Raw genomic sequence first — 20,755 nt, 5'->3', positions numbered from 1 at the left:
GGGATACATATTATATATAGCTCCTATCGAAATGATTTTTTTATGAAATCTTCTACGATATATTAGAATAAATATCAAGTTTAACGTTTTTATATTTGAAATTAAGGGAGAAATTGCCAAAAATCTTTCTATCTGAACGATCGGTTGTATGGGATATATACTATATATAGCTCCGATCAAAGTGATTTTTTCAGGATATCTTCCAAGATATATTAGAATATATATCGCCGAGTTTCACGTTTATACTTTCTAAATTGTGGCAGGAATGGCCAAAATCGTCTTATCTGAACGATCGGTTGTATGGGAGATATATGTTATAGTGGTCCCATCCTGCCGGATCCGACAAATGTCTAATATAATACAATAATACATCCTTGTGCCCAATTTCATTGAGATATCTCAAAATTTGAGGGACTAGTTTGCTTTCAAACAGACAAACGGACGGACAGACGGACGTGGCTATATCAACTCAGTTCGTCGCCCTGATCAATTCGGTATACTTAATGGTGAGTGTATAGAAAAATTAAAAAAAAACAAGTAAGAACGGGACTGTCTTCGGCTGTGCCGAAGACTTCATACCTTTCATGAATGGGGCTGAACAATAATCTTATCCCGTTCGTAATCGCCAAATAATCGGATGTATAAGATAAGAAATATATAGTGAAAAGATCTACATACCTAAACGATATTTAAAATAAATATAAATTAAAAAATGGCAAAAAAAACCCCTTATCTGAATGATCGGTATGGGATACATATTATATATAGCTCCTATCGAAATGATTTTTTTATGAAATCTTCTACGATATATTAGAATAAATATCAAGTTTAACGTTTTTATATTTGAAATTAAGGGAGAAATTGCCAAAAATCTTTCTATCTGAACGATCGGTTGTATGGGATATATACTATATATAGCTCCGATCAAAGTGATTTTTTCAGGATATCTTCCAAGATATATTAGAATATATATCGCCGAGTTTCACGTTTATACTTTCTAAATTGCGGCAGGAATGGCCAAAATCGTCTTATCTGAACGATCGGTTGTATGGGAGATATATGTTATAGTGGTCCCATCCTGCCGGATCCGACAAATGTCTAATATAATACAATAATACATCCTTGTGCCCAATTTCATTGAGATATCTCAAAATTTGAGGGACTAGTTTGCTTTCAAACAGACAAACGGACGGACAGACGGACGTGGCTATATCAACTCAGTTCGTCGCCCTGATCAATTCGGTATACTTAATGGTGAGTGTATCTTCTATATTTCTCAACGTTACAAACATCGGACCAAAGTTAATATACCATTTCATGTTCATGAAAGGTATAAAAAACGAGCGTTACTGCTTCAATAGATGATGAATCATCTTAGAACGTCAATCATTATTTTCTTCACTTATTTACAAACATACCTACATACGTAAATGGAACGGAAAAGCTGTTCATTGTCGAGTGAGAAATTTGCCAGATCAAATGTCATTCGCCTTGAGTTAGGAGTCGGCTGCATGCCAGTAATAGAAAGTGTGCCTTTAGTGATAGTACATCCGGAACATGTGAGGAAACCGCTGTCAACGACACGAATGATACAAAATATTTGAGCTGTGAAACAAAGTGAAAATTTACTTTAATCCATTCTACTGGTATATTTCATGGGCATTATTCCATTCAATATCACTGTCTTTATTTTATATTTGATAAACTCACTTAACTTGGATAAATTTATAATTGATTTAGAGGCATAGGCTCTCTGTCATCTCATTTCATTGGTTCTCTTAGGACAATTAAATCCATTGGTATTGATGAACCGAGAATCGTACACGACGCAAATTGGAAGAGAAGCTTGGCCTAAAATCTCTTCCGAGGTTATCGCGCCTTATATTTATTTTTTTTATATACATATGCTTACCATGATCTTGAGGGCCAATTGACCCTCTCTACCTGCGCAGTGCAGCCAGCGGACCGTTGTATACATATGTACACAGTTTAACTCTTCATGAAAATAAAATGCCTTACAAGTGCTAGTTTTCGGCACATACCGGAACTAAATCAGGCAAAGTACCCCCAACATCGATAACCCGGGCATCTAGACCAAGAGATGGCATCACGTTTGCTCGAGATATTGCTATTTGATGATACTAATCAAAAATACGTCCAGGCAGACGAAAGCGAGGTCAAGATTACCAAATCAAACCTCAACCGCAGCCCTATTAAGTTTAGGGCCTGAATTAAAGTCTCTAACCAAAATAAAACAATACCCAACGTTACTAAGCTCTTGGAGCGCACCTATAATTATTGCATACAATAAGGATTAAGAAGCATATAGAATAAGTATGTACCTCAGTGGTGAATAAAAAAAAGGAAAAAAAGGCAACATTTCGAGACCAATTGCAAAGCGAGCAGTGGGGCATTCATATGGCTGAGTGGATAAAGGCACCTGGCTTGACACTAGTATAAAGTATGCATTTTAGTGATTTCGAGTTCAATACTTTGCTCCCGAGAAGCTAGCGGATGAAGAAGTGAAATTCAGAAACATGTCTTAGTAACCATCGCCGTTTGTAAACTTTTTAATTTTTCTCTAATATCAACAATAAAAACAATTGTATAAAGCAATATGAGCATGTCTCGCTAATTAAATACAAATAATACAACAAAATCTGTATTAAAAAGTTTTTTCAAGCATCTTGTAAGCATAGTTGTCCCTCCCGAACACACCGAGTGTACTTCTGCATTGAAAAGCTTCTCAGTAAATATTATCTGCATGCAGATGCTGCTCGAAGTCGGCACAAAAAATTTAGGTTCCGCCCAGCCAATTTGTAGGAAACATAAACGGGAGTTTATTTTAATTTTTTTGTTTAACCAAAGGATCAGTGGACATCAATCCATCCAAGGCTTTCTTAAGGCTCCCTGCTAGTTATGTATAAATAGTGCGCACAAAATTTAACTTTGCGTCAGTTTATATTTAAACTAAAATGGATTGACACAATCCTATCGCGCTCCTGTTTATCGTGGTTGGCTGCATTTTTTTGACTTATACGAATACGCAATTTCGCATTATAAATGACGTTAACTGGCATATAGAGAGCAGCCCATAGCGGCATAGATCACTGCGTTGGTACATTAGCCACTATACAGAGGGTGGTTACAGCTCCCATTGAATGATTCACTAGTATTGCTGGTTTCACCGATCAACGATTAAGGGTACCTGGACAGAGAGTGCTGTGTGTAGTTACGAAACAGGATTTATGGATATAGCTGTGATTGAAGTGGGTCAACTCTTTAACCCTGGTCGAACTGTAAAAACAATAGCACTTTGCAAAACTACATAACCGAAATGCGAGTTAGTGGATAGGGTTGGACAACAAACAATGGAATCCTTCGCCTACACTTACGTGTAACATCATTCGACTAATGTGGGTAACGTTATCATTCGATTCGGATAATGTAGCTTCTCAAAATGATATTGTTTTTACAGTTCGATCAGGATTAAAGATTTGACTCACTTCATTTACAGATATATCCATAAATCCTTTTTCGTAACTAAATTCCCATCGATAATATACCCTCTCCACTTTGTCCAGTTACGCTTAAATCACGAATGTCGGTGAGACCAGCTATACCAGTGAAGATGTTCACATCCTTCATGAAATGCGAAGCTGTAACCACTCTCTGTATAGTGGCTAATGAACGAACGCAATGATTTATGCCGCTATGGGCTGGTCTCTATACGCCAGTTGACGCAATTTATATTCGAAATTTCGAATTTGTATAAGTTAAAAAAAGGCAGCTAACCACGATAAACAGGAGCACGAAATGATTGTGTTAACTCATTTTAGTTTAAGTATAAAGTGGCGCAAAATAAATTTTTTGAGCGCTATTTATAAATGATTTGGTCATGTGAATACAAAATAAACAACAACTTTTCATTCTAGTTGTAGGAATTAGACACGTAATTAAGTAACTAATGAGAACAACACCTGATTAATTAGAACAACACCTAATTAATAAGAACAAAAAAATGTTTATACAACTTTTTCTTATAGAAGGTGTATTTATTATACTCAGCGTGCTTTGCACACAGAGTATATTAACTTTGATTGGATAACGGTTGGTTGTACAGGCATGAAAGAATCGAGATAGATATAGACTTCAATATACCAAAATCGTCAGTATCGAAAAAGAATTTTATTGAGCCCTGTCCGCCCGTTAACACGATAACTTGAGTAAATATTGAGATATCTTTACCAAGTTTGGCACACGAGCTTACCTGTACCCATAATAGATTGGTATTGAAAATGAGCGATATCGCATGATAACCACACCCCTTTTATATATAAGTAACATTTTGGAAAACGCTAAAAAACCTGATTATTTAGTAAATAATATACCTAGAATGTTGAATTTTGACATGTGAACTGATATTGAGACTCTTGATAAAAATTTGGAAACAATTTTTAAAATGGGCGTGGCACCGCCCACTTGTGATAAAATCAATTTTACAAATATTGTTAATCATAAATCAAAAATCGTTAAACCTATCGTAACAATATTCGGCGGAGAGGTTGACTTTACTATAAGGAATGCTTTGAAGAAAAATTAACGAAATCGGTTAAGGATTTAAGAGATTTTTAAAAGGGTCGCGGACGAACAAAATAAGCTATATCTTTGCAAAAAAAGAGCTTTATATCAATGGCATCTCATTTCCCAAGTGGATTTATAACAATAAATAGGAAACACTTCAAATTTTAAAAAATGGGCGTGGCACCGACCCTTTTATGACCTTCTATGTTTCCGGAGCCATAACTCGAAGAAAAATTAACGGATCGTAATGAAATTGTGTACACATATTTTTCTTATAGCAGAAAATATTTCTAGTAAAAATGGATGGGATCGGTTAAAGACCACGGCAACTTAGATATAAAACATGTTTAAAAGGGTCTTAGACTAGAATAATAAGCTATAACTTAGCAAAAAAATATTTTTGAATCAATGATATTTCACTTATCTAGTTTTATTGTGAGAGCAAATAGGGAGACATTTTTTTTTTTGAAACGGGCGGTGCCACGTGTTATGTAGAAAAGTTATTTATCTGAAATGAAATGTACAATTGAAGCTCACGCTGAGTATATAATGTTCGGTTACACCCGAACTTAGACACCTTTACTTGTTTTTATGACAAGTACAAAGCGTGCACGTAATTAGTCTTATTTGTTTCCAAACTACAAATATGTTTTATCGCACACTGTCACAAAACCAAGGTTGAGAACAGTGCTCGAACTTAAGTAGGCTGACTTAATCAAGATTTTATTCTAAGTGTTAATGAGGCCTTAATTTGTTACGAATTTAAATGCCTGTTCATCTTACACATATTCGTAAAATTGAATGAGTTTTAGGCGGCTGCTATAGGAATATAGAAATTGAGTTTATATTGCTTCAAATAAAACATCCTTACTACCCACCACCCATAATCTTCTTAAAATAAATTTAAATTATTTGAGGTTTTTGCAAGAGAGTGGCTACCGGCGACCACGGAAAAACCACTGGTATGATGAAGAATATCGCGTTGCAAACCGAAAGAAAAGACGCTGCCTACAGGGAGTTGAAAAGGAAAGCGAGATGCCTATTCAGGAGGAAAAAAAAAAACAGAGGCAGAAAGGCGTTAGTGCGCGGAGCTTGAGCTGCTAGCTACCTGGAATTACCGAAAAATCGCCGACAGACGGAAGGTTTTAAATATCTGCTCTTATGACGCAATTTTTAACATAAAAAAACGAGCGTTACTTCTTTAATAGATGATGAATCATCTTAGAACGTCAATCATTATTTTCTTCACTTATTTACAAACATACCTACATACGTAAATGGAACGGAAAAGCTGTTCATTGCCGAGTGAGAAATTTGCCAGACCAAATGTCATTCGCCTTGAGTTAGGAGTCGGCTGCATGCCAGTAATAGAAAGTGTGCCTTTAGTGATAGTACATCCGGAACATGTGAGGAAACCGCTGTCAACGACACGAATGATACAAAATATTTGAGCTGTGAAACAAAGTGAAAATTTACTTTAATCCATTCTACTGGTATATTTCATGGGCATTATTCCATTCAATATCACTGTCTTTATTTTATATTTGATAAACTCACTTAACTTGAATAAATTTATAATCGATTTAGAGGCATTGGGACCTCTCGGTCATCTCATCTCATTTCATTGGTTTTCTTAGGACAATTAAATCCCTTGGTATTTATGCACCGAGAATCGTGCAGGGGATATATTCAGGCTTTTAAGTAAGACCAACGCCTTACAAAACTTTATAAAAATTCAGTGTTCTTAGAATATTGAGTGATTGGCGCGAACATACGTGTTTTTGCCGCGCTCTAATGTTTTCTTTAAATTTGTGCTTTTGTTAAGTGTCGCTTAACAATAAAAATTACAATCTAAAATTGTAATAGAGACATTGACTCTCTTAGTTTTTCTATGTTTATCATAGTTTATTAATTGCAATGTTATGCCTTGTTTTTGTGGCCATAGAGTGGATCGCGCCCAAACTTCGGTGCAATGTGAAAATTACAGAGAAATTTACCATATGAGTTGTGTTGTTGGTAGCTTGTCTGCCGACCTAAAGTTTATTGATTATGTAGCTAAGCAAACAAAGTTAGAGGCGAAATTTCTATCATGTGCCAAACTGGTTAAAAAAGATGTTTCGCTGTCTACTCTGACTCGAGTGAGTTTCAAGTTGGGTGTTCCTGAGTCGTCCTATGAGAAGGTGTTATGCTCAGATCTTTGGCCGGTGAACGTCGTGGTAAAGCCTTTCTGTTTTTTCGAAGGGCTCATCGGAAGCCGCTACAGTGGTAGTAAGGCGTGACTTCCCCCTATTAAAAATATCAGTGGACTGAAAATTTATTATCAAAATCTGTCTGGCATGAGGACCAAAGCTGACTTGGTGTACAAGTTTAGCGCGCAGTTAGATTATGACATCTTCGTATTCGTGGAAACATTGCTTAATGAAAAATTTTTTGATTCTGAGTTTTTTGACTCCAACCTTTTTAATGTATTTCGCAAGGATCGTGATGCAGAAAAAACTGGCCTCAATCGAGGCGGTGGGGTTTTAATTGCCGTCAAACGCGAACTTCGAGCTTCTTTAGTGCAACTAAAAATTAATGATACTTTGCTGGATCTGCGTTTGCTTAACTGGCACCACCTCGCAAGGTTCTCTGTACGTTATGGCATCATATGTACCACCTGCGAGCGCACTTGAGTTATACAAGGCTCACACAGACAATATTGTTTCTTTAGCTTTAAGTGATTTAAGTGATAATCATCTCTGTGTGCTAGGTGATTTTAACCTATGTAATGTCAATTGGTCACTCAGTTTATCTAATAACGGCCTTACGCCTTCTAATCTTTCTGGAAATCATGAATTGTATTTCATTGATAATCTATTGAGCCTAAATTTATTTCAAATTAACAATAATGTTAATTCTCTAAACAGACTTTTAGATCTTGTATTTATTAGTGATAATATTAATTGTGAAGTAAGGGAGTGCATGAACCCTATTACGCCTAGTGACAGGCCTCATTTGCCTCTGATTATTTAGCAGTGTTTCTTTCAATTTTAATTCATTTTATACAAACACTGCTTGGATTGGATCCCGGTTAAAAGAAAAAGATCCTATAAATTGCCATGGTATTCAAGGGCTTTAAGAAATTGAAGAATCTTAGGAACAAATACTTTAAAAAATTCAAAAACTCGAAGAATCATTTCTTTTTTACTAAATATAAGTTTTATCTTAGGAGTTTCAACAATTTGGATAAGTATCTATACACCAATTACATTCGTAACATTGAGTCGAGCATTAAATCGAATCCGAAATCCTTCTGGAATTACATAAAGTCAAAAAAATGATGCGCCAGTGTCCCAACAGGTGTTTTTCTCGATGACAATTTTGCGAATTCTCCAACTGAAACAGCCAATTTATTTGCGGAGTTTTTCAAATCGAATTTTGACCCAGAAGATAATAATCAAATATTTGAATTTCCGGAGAGTCAGGACTGTGCTGTTAACTTTGGATCACTATTTCTCTCTTCTGAGGATATTAGTGAAGCCATTAATAAATTAAAATCCTCCTATCGGTCTGATGCTGATGGCTTGTGCCTTATAGTGCTAAAGTGCTGTCCAGCTTTAGTATATCCGTTAAGACTGATCTTCAATAAATCCTTGTCTTCTGGGACGTTCATTAATGATTGGAAAATAACTTCCATTACCCCAGTCTTTAAAAGTGGTAACAAGAACGATGTCCGCAACTACAGACCCATATTCAAGCTGTCTACTATTTCCAAGATTTTTGAGCATGCCGTCAATGCAAAGCTAAGTTTTGCTGTTAAATCTCTCATTTCTCCCTATCAACATGGATTTGTCGCTGGCAGGTGAACTGTTTCTAATCTTGCTGTCTTTAGTGAATATTGTATAGAGTCATTTTCTGTTGGGTTTCAAGTGGATTGCATCTACACAGATTTCTCTAAAGCTTTTGATAGAGTTTCTCATAAGGTTTTACTAGAACAATTAGCTTCTCTTGGCTTTCATTCCTCGTTTCTTCTATGGATTGCCTCTTATTTATTTAACAGGCAATGTGTTGTTAATATTGATGGTGTATCCTCCAGGCCTTTTGTTGCCACTTCTGGTGTACCTCAGGGTAGTATATTGGGACCGTTATTTTTTATTATTTTTATCAACGACATTAGTAGTTGCTTCTCGTTCGCCAAATGTTTGCTTTACGCTGATGACCTGAAGCTATTCTCAGCAATTAAGAAGCCAGATTATGCCTCAAGGTTACAAAATGACATTAACAAACTTTACCACTGGTGCGAGGAATCTCATCTTTCCTTGAACCCCGCCAAATGTTTCCACATAACTTATGCGAAAACAACTAGTACACTACATACTATTTACAGAATTTCAAATTGCGAGCTTCAGTGTGTTAATGAGATTAAAGATCTTGGTATTATCTTTGATAGTAAGTTCTCGTTTAACAATCACGTAAACTATATAACTGCTAAATCATATTCTATGCTTGGTTTCGTTAGGCGTAATACTATAAAATTCTCAGATCCGTATACGATCAAGTTATTATTCACGGCCTTTGTTAGGTCGCGTTTGGTATTTGGAGGCCAAGCCAGCAGACAGCTTTAAATAGAATAGAGCGTATACAGAAGATCTTTCTTAAATATGCTCTTCGACCTTTAAACTTCTCTGAACCTATTCCTCCTATTTCTTCTCGTCTATTGCTATTAAACCTTAAGACCTTGTTGGATCGTAGATCTATTATCTGCTTAAGTTTCGCTTATAACATTATTAATGGGTTTATTGACTACCCGTACTTGCTGGAGCGGTTTCGATTTAATGTCCCTCAACGTTCTCTCCGAAGTTTCTATCCCTTTTATGGTGATAATCTTAGAACTAATTATGCCTGTAATGCTCCTATTGCCCGTGCTATACGTGAGTTTAACTCACTGAGTGTTACGGTTTCATTGGATTTTTCACTACCAAGGTTTAAATTTTTAATTATTTTAAACTCTGCATTTTAAGTTATCCGGTCCATATATGTATATAAGTTTCATACTTTTATCTCTACATTGAATTTAAGAACTATTTAATATATTTAGTCTGTAAGGATTTATTCCATTGACTGCAAATAAATGAAATGAAAGCAAAAAACTTCCTTTACGTAATCCTTGTTGCGGACGTAGAAAGTATGTTATGTAAACCCCGGTGATCTCCTCTTCAGACACCGCACGGCTATATAGAGGATTTTTATACTCAGCTGAGCAGAGCTCACACAGTATATTAACTTTGTTCGCATAACGGTAATCCGTAACGGCATAAACTAATCGAGATAGATATAGACTTCTATATATAAAAATGATCTGGGTGAAAAAAGAAATTCATTATCCATGTCCGTCCGTCCGTCCGTCTCTAAACACGATAACTTGAGTAAATTTTCAGTTATCATGATAAAATTTGGTATGTAGGTTCCTGGGCGCTCATCTCTATTTAAAATGAATGAAATCGGACTACAACCACGCCCACTTTTTCGATATCGAAAATTTCGAAAAACCGATAAAGTGCGATAATTCATTACCAAAGGCGGATAAAGCGATGAAACTTGGTAGGTGCGTTGACCTGATGACGCAAAATAGAAAATTAGAAAAATGTTCGACAATGGGCGTGGCACCGCCCACTTTTAAAATAGGTAATTTAAAAGTTTTGCAAGCTGTAATTTGGCAGTCGTTGAAGATATCATGATGAAATTTGGTAGACACGTTACTCCTATTGCAGTATGTGTGCTAAATAAAAATTAGCGAAATCGGATGACGAACACGCCCACTTTTAAAAAAATTGTTTAAAGTGAAATTTTAACAAAAAATTTAATATCTTACAGTATAAAAGTAAATTATGTCAACATTCGACTCCAGTAATGATATGGTGCAACAAAACACAAAGATAAAAGAAAATTTCAAAATGGGCGTAACTCCGCCCTTTTTTATTTAACTCGTCTAGAATACTTCTAATGCCATAAGTCGAACAAAAATTCTAATCCTTGTGAAATTTGGTGTGTGCATAGATTCTATGACGATAACTGTTTTCTGTGAAAATGGGCCAAATCGGTTGAAGCCACGCCCAGTTTTTATACGCAGTCGACCGTCTGTCCTTCCTCTCGGCTTTTAACACGATAACTTGAGCAAAAATCGATATATCTTAAGTAAACTTAGTTCACGTACTTATCTGAAGTCACTTTATCTTGGTATAAAATATGGCTGAAATCCGACTATGACTACGCCCACTTTTCCGATATCGAAAATTACGAAAAATGAAAAAAGTGCCATAATTCTGTACCAAATATGAAAAAAGAGATGAAACATGGTAAATGGATTGGTTTATTGACGCAAAATATAACTTTAGAAAAAACTTTGTAGAATTCGTGTGACACCTACCATATTAAGTAGAAGAAAATGAAAAAGTTCTGCAGGGCGAAATCAAAAGCCCTTGGAATCTTGGCAGGAATACTGTTCGTGGTATTACATATATAAATAAATTAGCGGTACCCGACAGAAGATGTTCTGGGTCACCCTGGTCCACATTTTGGTCGATATCTCGAAAACGCCATCACATATACAACTAAGGGCCACTCCCTTTTAAAACCCTCATTAATACCTTTAATTTGATACCCATATCGTACAAACACATTCTAGAGTCACCCCTGGTCCACCCTTATTGCGATATCTCGAAAAGGTGTCCACCTATAGAACTTAGGCCCACTCCCTTTTAAAGTACTCATTAACACCTTTCATTTGATACCCATGTCATAAAAACACATTCCAGGGTTACCCTAGGTTCATTTTGCTAAATGGTGATTTTCCCTTATTTTGTCTCCAAAGCTCTCAGCTGAGTATGTAATGTTCGGTTATATCCGAACTCAGCCTTCCTTACTTGTTTTGATTACGGTTTTTCAAATCCAAAGAGTTCACTCCGGCAACACTCCATACGCTTGCTACCGTGGTGTGATGGTTGCGTGCTCTGCCTACCACACTGAAAATCTAGGGTTCACGCCCCGGGCAAAGCAACATCAAAACTTTAGAAATAAGGGTTTTTCAATTAGAAGAAAACTTTTCTAAGCGGGGTCGCCCCTCGTCAGTGTTACGCAAGCACTCCAAATGTATTTCTGCCATGTAAAGCTCTTAGTGAAAACTTATCTGCCTTGCAGATGTCGTTCGGAATCCGCATAAAACAAGTAGGCTTCGTCCCGCCGATTTCTAGGAAATATCAAAAAGGAGCACGACGCAAATTGGAAGAGAAGCTCGGCCTAAAATCTCTTCCGAGATTATCGCGTTTTACATTTATTTTTTTACTTACATATGCTTGCATTGATCTTGAGTTCCAATTGACCCTATCTACCTACGCAATACAGCCAGCGGACGTTGTATACATATGTACATAGTTCCACATAATACTGATCTCGACCTTGGATTAGCTCTCCAGAAATCCAAGCCGAAACCTAAGTACTTTCATGTGTCTCTAACAAAATTTTGACAGAAAAAACATACTCACTCGCTGATTCAGCATAGTCATGCACTGCACCGCATGACCTCGCATAAGACCTGAATAATCAAGGATATACAGCTTTAAAAAAGGGATTCGAGGGGTTGTACGGTGCAATCATTGTATCTGGAACATACTTAATAGGCGATGCCTTGGCGACCCTAACGTTTTCACTAAACGGGCTAGTACTCTAGTACTGTTTTCTTTTCTGAAAATAATGCAACCCAGCTCGTTCTTCTCTACTGCCTCGTAAGTTTGTGTGTTCCTTTCACAAAATATTGTACTTTGGATGAGAAAGGCCACAAGTAACTAAAAATTCAGCCATTTTGCAGAGCGCTAACTGATCTTGTTCAAAAGATAGAACTTAAGAGTGCAACATGAGGGCTACGTTTTTGCAGGAAAATAAAACGCCTTGAAAGTGCTAGTTTCCGGTACTTACCGGAACTAAATCAGGCAAAGTACCCCCAACATCGATAACTTGGGCATCTAGACCAAGAGATCGGCATCACGTTTGCTCGAGATATTGCTACACCGAGATATCTAGATGATACTAATCAAAAATACGTCCAGACAGACGAAAGCTAGGCCAGCAGCCCGCAGCCCTATTAGGTTTAGGGCCTGAATAAAGTCTCAAACCAAAATAAAAAAAACCACACAATAAGCATTAAGAAGCATATAGAATAAGTATGTACCTAAGTGGTGAATAAAGGAAAAGCAACACAAAGGCAACACTTCGGGACCAATTGCAAAGCGAGCAGCGGGGCATTCATATGGCTGAGTGGATAAAGGCACCTGGCTTGACACTAGTATGAAGTATGCATTTTGTAGAATTGGAGTTCAGTACTTTGCTCCCGAGAAGCTAGCTGATGAAGAAGTGAAATTCAGAAACATGTCTTAATAAACATTGCCGATTGTAAACTTTTTAATTTTTCTCTAATATCAACAATAAAAACAATTGTATACAGCAATATGAGCATGTCTCGCTAATTAGATTCAAATAATACAACAAAATCTGTATTAAAAAGTTTTTTCAAGCATCTTGTAAGCATAGTTGTCCCTCCCAAACACCCCGAGTGTACTTCTGCATTGAAAAGCTTCTCAGTAAATATTATCTGCATGCAGATGCAGTTCGAAGTCGGGACAAAAATGTAGGTTCCGCCCAGCCAATTTGTAGGAAAAATAAACGGGAGTTTACTTATATATTTTTTTTAAACCAAAGGATCTGTGGACATCAATCCATCCAACGCTTTCTTAAGGCTCCCTGCTAGTTATGTATAAATAGTGCGCACAAAATTTAACTTTGCGTCAGTTTATATTTAAACTAAAATGGATTGACACAATCCTATCGCGCTCCTGTTTATCGTGGTTGGCTGCATTTTTTTGACTTATACGAATACGCAATTTCGCATTATAAATGACGTTAACTGGCATATAGAGAGCAGCCCATAGCGGCATAGATCACTGCGTTGGTACATTAGCCACTATACAGAGGGTGGTTACAGCTTCCCATTGAATGATTCACTAGTATTGCTGGTGTCACCGATCAACGATTAAGGGTATCTGGACAGAGAGTGCTGTGTGTAGTTACGAAACAGGATTTATGGATATAGCTGTGATTGAAGTGGGTCAACTCTTTAACCCTGGTCGAACTGTAAAAACAATAGCACTTTGCAAAACTACATAACCGAAATGCGAGTTAGTGGATGGGGTTGGACAACAAACAATAGAATCCTTCGCCTACACTTACGTGTAACATCATTCGACTAATGTGCGTAACATTATCATTCGATTCGGATAATGTAGTTTCTCAAAATGATATTGTTTTTACAGTTCGACCAGGATTAAAGATTTGACTCACTTCCTTTACAGTTATATCCATAAATCCTGTTTCGCAACTAAATTCACATCGATAATATACCCTCTCCACTTTGTCCAGTTACGCTTAAATCACGAATGTCGGTGAGACCAGCTATACCAGTGAAGAGGTTCACATCCTTCATGAAATGCGAAGCTCTAACCACCCTCTGTATAGTGGCTAATGAACGAACGCAATGATTTATGCCGCTATGGGCTGGTCTCTATACGCCAGTTGACGCAATTTATATTCGAAATTTCGAATTTGTATAAGTTAAAAAAAGGCAGCTAACCACGATATAAACAGGAGCACGAAATGATTGTGTTAACTCATTTTAGTTTAAGTATAAAGTGGCGCAAAATAAATTTTGTGAGCGCTATTTATAAATGATTTGGTCATGTGAATACAAAATAAACAACAACTTTTCCTTCTAGTTGTAGGAATTAGACACGTAATTAAGTAACTAATGAGAACAACACCTGATTAATAAGAACAAAAAAATGTTTATACAACTTTTTCTTATAGAAGGTGTATTTATTATACTCAGCGTGCTTTGCACACAGAGTATATTAACTTTGATTGGATAACGGTTGGTTGTACAGGCATGAAAGAATCGAGATAGATATAGACTTCCATATATCAAAATCGTCAGTATCGAAAAAGATGTTTATTGAGCCCTGTCCGCCCGTTAACACGATAACTTGAGTAAATATTGAGATATCTTCACCAAGTTTGGCACACGAGCTTACCTGTACCCAGAATAGATTGGTATTGAAAATGAGCGATATCGCATGATAACCACACCCCTTTTATATATAAGTAACATTTTGGAAAACGCTAAAAAACCTGATTATTTAGTAAATAATATACCTAGAATGTTGAATTTTGACATGTGAACTGATATTGAGACTCTTGATAAAAATTTGAAAACAATTTTTAAAATGAGCGTGGCACCGCCTACTTGTGATAAAATCAATTTTATAAATATTATTAATAATAATTCAAAAATCGTTATACCTATCGTAACAATATTCGGCGGAGAGGTTGCCTTTACTATAAGGAATGCTCTGAAGAAAAATTAACGAAATCGGTTAAGGATTTAAGAGATTTTTAAAAGGGTTGCGGACGAATAAAATAAGCTATATCTTTGCAAAAAAAGAGCTTTATATCAATGGCATCTCATTTCCCAAGTGGATTTATAACAATAAATAGGAAACACTTCAAATTTTAAAAAATGGGCGTGGCACCGACCCTTTTATGACCTTCTATGTTTCCGGAGCCATAACTCGAAGAAAAATTAACGGATCGTAATGAAATTGTGTACACATATTTTTCTTATAGCAGAAAATATTTCTAGTAAAAATGGATGGGATCGGTTAAAGACCACGGCAACTTAGATATAAAACATGTTTAAAAGGGTCTTAGACTAGAATAATAAGCTATAACTTAGCAAAAAAATATTTTTGAATCAATGATATTTCACTTATCTAGTTTTATTGTGAGAGCAAATAGGGAGAAATTTTAAAATATATGTTTTATCGCACACTGTCACAAAACCAAGGTTGAGAACAGTGCTCGAACTTAAGTAGGCTGACTTAATCAAGATTTTATTCTAAGTGTTAATGAGGCCTTAATTTGTTACGAATTTAAATGCCTGTTCATCTTACACATATTCGTAAAATTCAATAAGTTTTAGGCGGCTTCTATAGGAATATAGAAATTGAGTTTATATTGCTTCAAATAAAACATCCTTACTACCCACCACCCATAATCTTCTTAAAATAAATTTAAATTATTTGAGGTTTTTGCAAGAGAGTGGCTACCGGCGATCACGGAAAAACCACTGGTATGATGAAGAATATCGCGTTGCAAACCGAAAGAAAAGACGCTGCCTACAGGGAGTTGAAAAGGAAAGCGAGATGCCTATTCAGGAGGAAAAAAAAAAACAGAGGCAGAAAGGCGTTAGTGCGCGGAGCTTGAGCTGCTAGCTACCTGGAATTACCGAAAAATCGCCGACAGACGGAAGGTTTTAAATATCTGCTCTTATGACGCAATTTTTAACATAAAAAAACGAGCGTTACTTCTTTAATAGATGATGAATCATCTTAGAACGTCAATCATCATTTTCTTCACTTGTTTACAAACATACCTACATACGTATATGGAACGGAAAAGCTGTTCATTGCCGAGTGAGAAATTTGCCAGACCAAATGTCATTCGCCTTGAGTTAGGAGTCGGCTGCATGCCAGTAATAGAAAGTGTGCCTTTAGTGATAGTACATCCGGAACATGTGAGGAAACCGCTGTCAACGACACGAATGATACAAAATATTTGAGCTGTGAAACAAAGTGAAAATTTACTTTAATCCATTCTGCTGGTATATTTCATGGGCATTATTCCATTCAATATCACTGTCTTTATTTTATATTTGATAAACTCACTTAACTTGAATAAATTTATAATCGATTTAGAGGCATTGGGACCTCTCGGTCATCTCATCTAATTTCATTGGATTTCTTAGGACAATTAAATCCCTTGGTATTTATGCACCGAGAATCGTGCAGGGGATATATTCAGGCTTTTAAGTAAGACCAACGCCTTACAAAACTTTATAAAAATTCAGTGTTCTTAGAATATTGAGTGATTGACGCGAACATACGTGTTTTTGCTGCGCTCTAATGTTTTCTTTAAATTTGTGCTTTTGTTAAGTGTCGCTTAACAATAAAAATTACAATCTAAAATTGTGATAGAGACATTGACTCTCTTAGTTTTTCTATGTTTATCATAGTTTATTAATTGTAATATTATGCCTTGTTTTTGTGGCCATAGAGTGGATCGCGCCCAAACTTCGGTGCAATGTGAAAATTACAGACAATTTACCATATGAGTTGTGTTGTTGGTAGCTTGTCTGCCGACCTAAAGTTTATTGATTATGTGGCTAAGCAAACAAAGATAGAGGCGAAATTTCTATCATGTGCCAAACTGGTTAAAAAAGATGTTTCGCTGTCTACTCTGACTCGAGTGAGTTTCAAATTGGGTGTTCCTGAGTCGTCCTATGAGAAGGTGTTATGCTCATATCTTTGGCCGGTGAACGTCGTGGTAAAGCCTTTTCAGTTTTTTCGAAGGGCTCATCGGAAGCCGCTACAGTGGTAGTAAGGCGTGATTTCCCCCCTATTAAAAATATCAGTGGACTGAAAATTCATTATCAAAATCTGTCTGGCATGAGGACCAAAGCTGACTTGGTGTACAAGTTTAGCGCGCAGTTAGATTATGACATCTTCGTATTCGTGGAAACATGGCTTAATGAAAAATTTTTTGATTCTGAGTTTTTTGACTCCTACCTTTTTAATGTATTTCGCAAGGATCGTGATGCAGAAAAAACTGGCTTCAATCGAGGCGGTGGTATTTTAATTGCCGTCAAACGCGAACTTCGAGCTTCTTTAGTGCAACTAAAAATTAATGATAGTTGGCTGGACCAGATCTGCGTTTGCTTAACTGGCACCATCTCGCAAGGTTCTCTGTACGTTATGGCATCATATGTACCACCTGCGAGCGCACTTGAGTTATACAAGGCTCACACAGACAATATTGTTTCTTTAGCTTTAAGTGATTTAAGTGATAATCATCTCTGTGTGCTAGGTGATTTTAACCTATGTAATGTCAATTGGTCACTCAGTTTATCTAATAACGGCCTTACACCTTTTAATCTTTCTGGAAATCATGAATTGTATCTCATTGATAATTTATTGAGCCTAAATTTATTTCAAATTAACAATAATGTTAATTCTCTAAACAGACTTTTAGATCTTGTATTTATTAGTGATAATATTAATTGTGAAGTAAGGGAGTGCATGAACCCTATTACGCCTAGTGACAGGCATCATTTGCCTCTGAATACTACAGTTAATTTTTATTGTTTTGCTTCGGGAATTTTGAAAGCAGTGTTTCTTTCAATTTTAATTCATTTGATTTCTCCGGTTTTAATGATTGCTTATTTCAAATAAACTGGGAGGAGCTACTTGAGGGACTTGATACCGCTAATAGCTTCCGCACTTTCAAAACTATTTTATACAACCACTGCTTGGATTGGATCCCGGTTAAAAGAAAAAGATCCTATAAATTGCCATGGTATTCAAGGGCTTTAAGAAATTGAAGAATCTTAGGAACAAATACTTTAAAAAATTCAAAAACTCGAAGAATCATTTCTTTTTTACTAAATATAAGTTTTATCTTAGGAGTTTCAACAACTTGGATAAGTATCTATACACCAATTACATTCGTAACATTGAGTCGAGCATTAAATCGAATCCGAAATCCTTCTGGAATTACATAAAGTCAAAAAAATGATGCGCCAGTGTCCCAACAGGTGTTTTTCTCGATGACAATTTTGCGAATTCTCCAACTGAAACAGCCAATTTATTTGCGGAGTTTTTCATATCGAATTTTGACCCAGAAGATAATAATCAAATATTTGAATTTCCGGAGAGTCAGGACTGTGCTGTTATCTTTGGATCACTATTTCTCTCTTCTGAGGATATTAGTGAAGCCATTAATAAATTAAAATCCTCCTATCGGTCTGATGCTGATGGCTTGTGCCTTATAGTGCTAAAGTGCTGTCCAGCTTTAGTATATCCGTTAAGACTGATCTTCAATAAATCCTTGTCTTCTGGGACGTTCATTAATGATTGGAAAATAACTTCCATTACCCCAGTCTTTAAAAGTGGTAACAAGAACGATGTTCGCAACTACAGACCCATATTCAAGCTGTCTACTATTTCCAAGATTTTTGAGCATGCCGTCAATGCAAAGCTAAGTTTTGCTGTTAAATCTCTCATTTCTCCCTATCAACATGGATTTGTCGCTGGCAGGTGAACTGTTTCTAATCTTGCTGTCTTTAGTGAATATTGTATAGAGTCATTTTCTGTTGGGTTTCAAGTGGATTGCATCTACACAGATTTCTCTAAAGCTTTTGATAGAGTTTCTCATAAGGTTTTACTAGGACAATTAGCTTCTCTTGGCTTTCATTCCTCGTTTCTTCTATGGATTGCCTCTTATTTATTTAACAGGCAATGTGTTGTTAATATTGATGGTGTATCCTCCAGGCCTTTTGTTGCCACTTCTGGTGTACCTCAGGGTAGTATATTGGGACCGTTATTTTTTATTATTTTTATCAACGACATTAGTAGTTGCTTCTCGTTCGCCAAATGTTTGCTTTACGTTGATGACCTGAAGCTATTCTCAGCAATTAAGAAGCCAGATTATGCCTCAAGGTTACAAAATGACATTAACAAACTTTACCACTGGTGCGAGGAATCTCATCTTTCCTTGAACCCCGCCAAATGTTTCCACATAACTTATGCGAAAACAACTAGTACACTACATACTATTTACAGAATTTCAAATTGCGAGCTTCAGTGTGTTAATGAGATTAAAGATCTTGGTATTATCTTTGATAGTAAGTTCTCGTTTAACAATCACGTAAACTATATAACTGCTAAATCATATTCTATGCTTGGTTTCGTTAGGCGTAATACTATAAAATTCTCAGATCCGTATACGATCAAGTTATTATTCACGGCCTTTGTTAGGTCGCGTTTGGTATTTGGAGGCCAAGCCAGCAGACAGCTTTAAATAGAATAGAGCGTATACAGAAGATCTTTCTTAAATATGCTCTTCGACCTTTAAACTTCTCTGAACCTATTCCTCCTATTTCTTCTCGTCTATTGCTATTAAACCTTAAGACCTTGTTGGATCGTAGATCTATTATCTGCTTAAGTTTCGCTTATAACATTATTAATGGGTTTATTGACTACCCGTACTTGCTGGAGCGGTTTCGATTTAATGTCCCTCAACGTTCTCTCCGAAGTTTCTATCCCTTTTATGGTGATAATCTTAGAACTAATTATGCCTGTAATGCTCCTATTGCCCGTGCTATACGTGCGTTTAACTCACTGAGTGTTACGGTTTCATTGGATTTTTCACTACCAAGGTTTAAATTTTTAATTATTTTAAACTCTGCATTTTAAGTTCTCCGGTCCATATATGTATATAAGTTTCATACTTTTAGCTCTACCTTGAATTTAAGAACTATTTAATATATTTAGTCTGTAATGATTTATTCCATTGACTGCAAATAAATGAAATGAAATGAAATGAAATGAAAGCAAAAAACTTCCTTTACGTAATCCTTGTTGCGCTCATATTGGATTTGAACGTAGAAAGTATGTTATGTAAACCCCGGTGATCTCCTCTTCAGACACCGCACGGCTATACTAGAGGATTTTTATACTCAGCTGAGCAGAGCTCACACAGTATATTAACTTTGTTCGCATAACGGTAATCCGTAACGGCATAAACTAATCAAGATAGATATAGACTTCTATATATAAAAATGATCTGGGTGAAAAAAGAAATTCATTATCCATGTCCGTCTGTCCGTCCGTCTCTAAACACGATAACTTGAGTAAATTTTGAGGTATCATGATAAAATTTGGTATGTAGGTTCCTGGGCGCTCATCTCACATCGCTATTTAAAATGAATGAAATCGGACTACAACCACGCCCACTTTTTCGATTTCGAAAATTTCGAAAAACCGATAAAGTGCGATAATTCATTACCAAAGACGGATAAAGCGATGAAAATTGGTAGGTGCGTTGACCTTATGACGCAAAATAGAAAATTAGAAAAATGTTCGACAACGGGCGTGCACCGCCCACTTTTAAAAGAAGGTAATTTAAAAGCTTTGCAAGCTGTAATTTGGCAGTCGTTGAAGATATCATGATGAAATTTGGTAGGCACGTTACT

The 20,755-nt window shown here is 36.2% G+C and overlaps 1 protein-coding gene and 1 long non-coding RNA gene across 3 annotated transcripts in view; both read right to left on the bottom strand.

Moving 5' to 3' along the window:
* Tsp42Ej (Tetraspanin 42Ej) overlaps nucleotides 1–16,699 on the bottom strand; it is a 45,160-nt gene extending 28,461 nt beyond the window's left edge. The window contains exons 1-2 of one of the 2 annotated variants that reach the window (XM_067776506.1): nucleotides 16,392–16,699; nucleotides 16,100–16,286 (exon numbers count right to left, since the gene is read on the bottom strand). In XM_067776506.1, coding sequence (XP_067632607.1) covers nucleotides 16,100–16,133 — 34 coding nt within the window. In that variant the 5' untranslated portion in view covers nucleotides 16,134–16,286; nucleotides 16,392–16,699. The remainder of the gene's footprint in view (nucleotides 1–16,099; nucleotides 16,287–16,391) is intronic. The other variant, XM_067776507.1, reaches the window with a different exon arrangement.
* Nucleotides 1,174–6,420, bottom strand: LOC137245596 (uncharacterized). Its single transcript, XR_010951364.1, has 3 exons — nucleotides 6,142–6,420; nucleotides 5,850–6,036; nucleotides 1,174–1,605 (listed from the first exon to the last, which is right to left on the bottom strand). It is a non-coding gene; the product is annotated as an uncharacterized lncRNA (long non-coding RNA).
* Nucleotides 16,700–20,755: the final 4,056 nt, after the last annotated feature.

The sequence above is a fragment of the Eurosta solidaginis genome, chromosome 3 (assembly GCF_040869045.1).
Source record: "Eurosta solidaginis isolate ZX-2024a chromosome 3, ASM4086904v1, whole genome shotgun sequence".
Lineage (NCBI taxonomy): Eukaryota > Metazoa > Arthropoda > Insecta > Diptera > Tephritidae > Eurosta > Eurosta solidaginis.
This window is presented reverse-complemented; position numbering and strand designations above follow the sequence as displayed.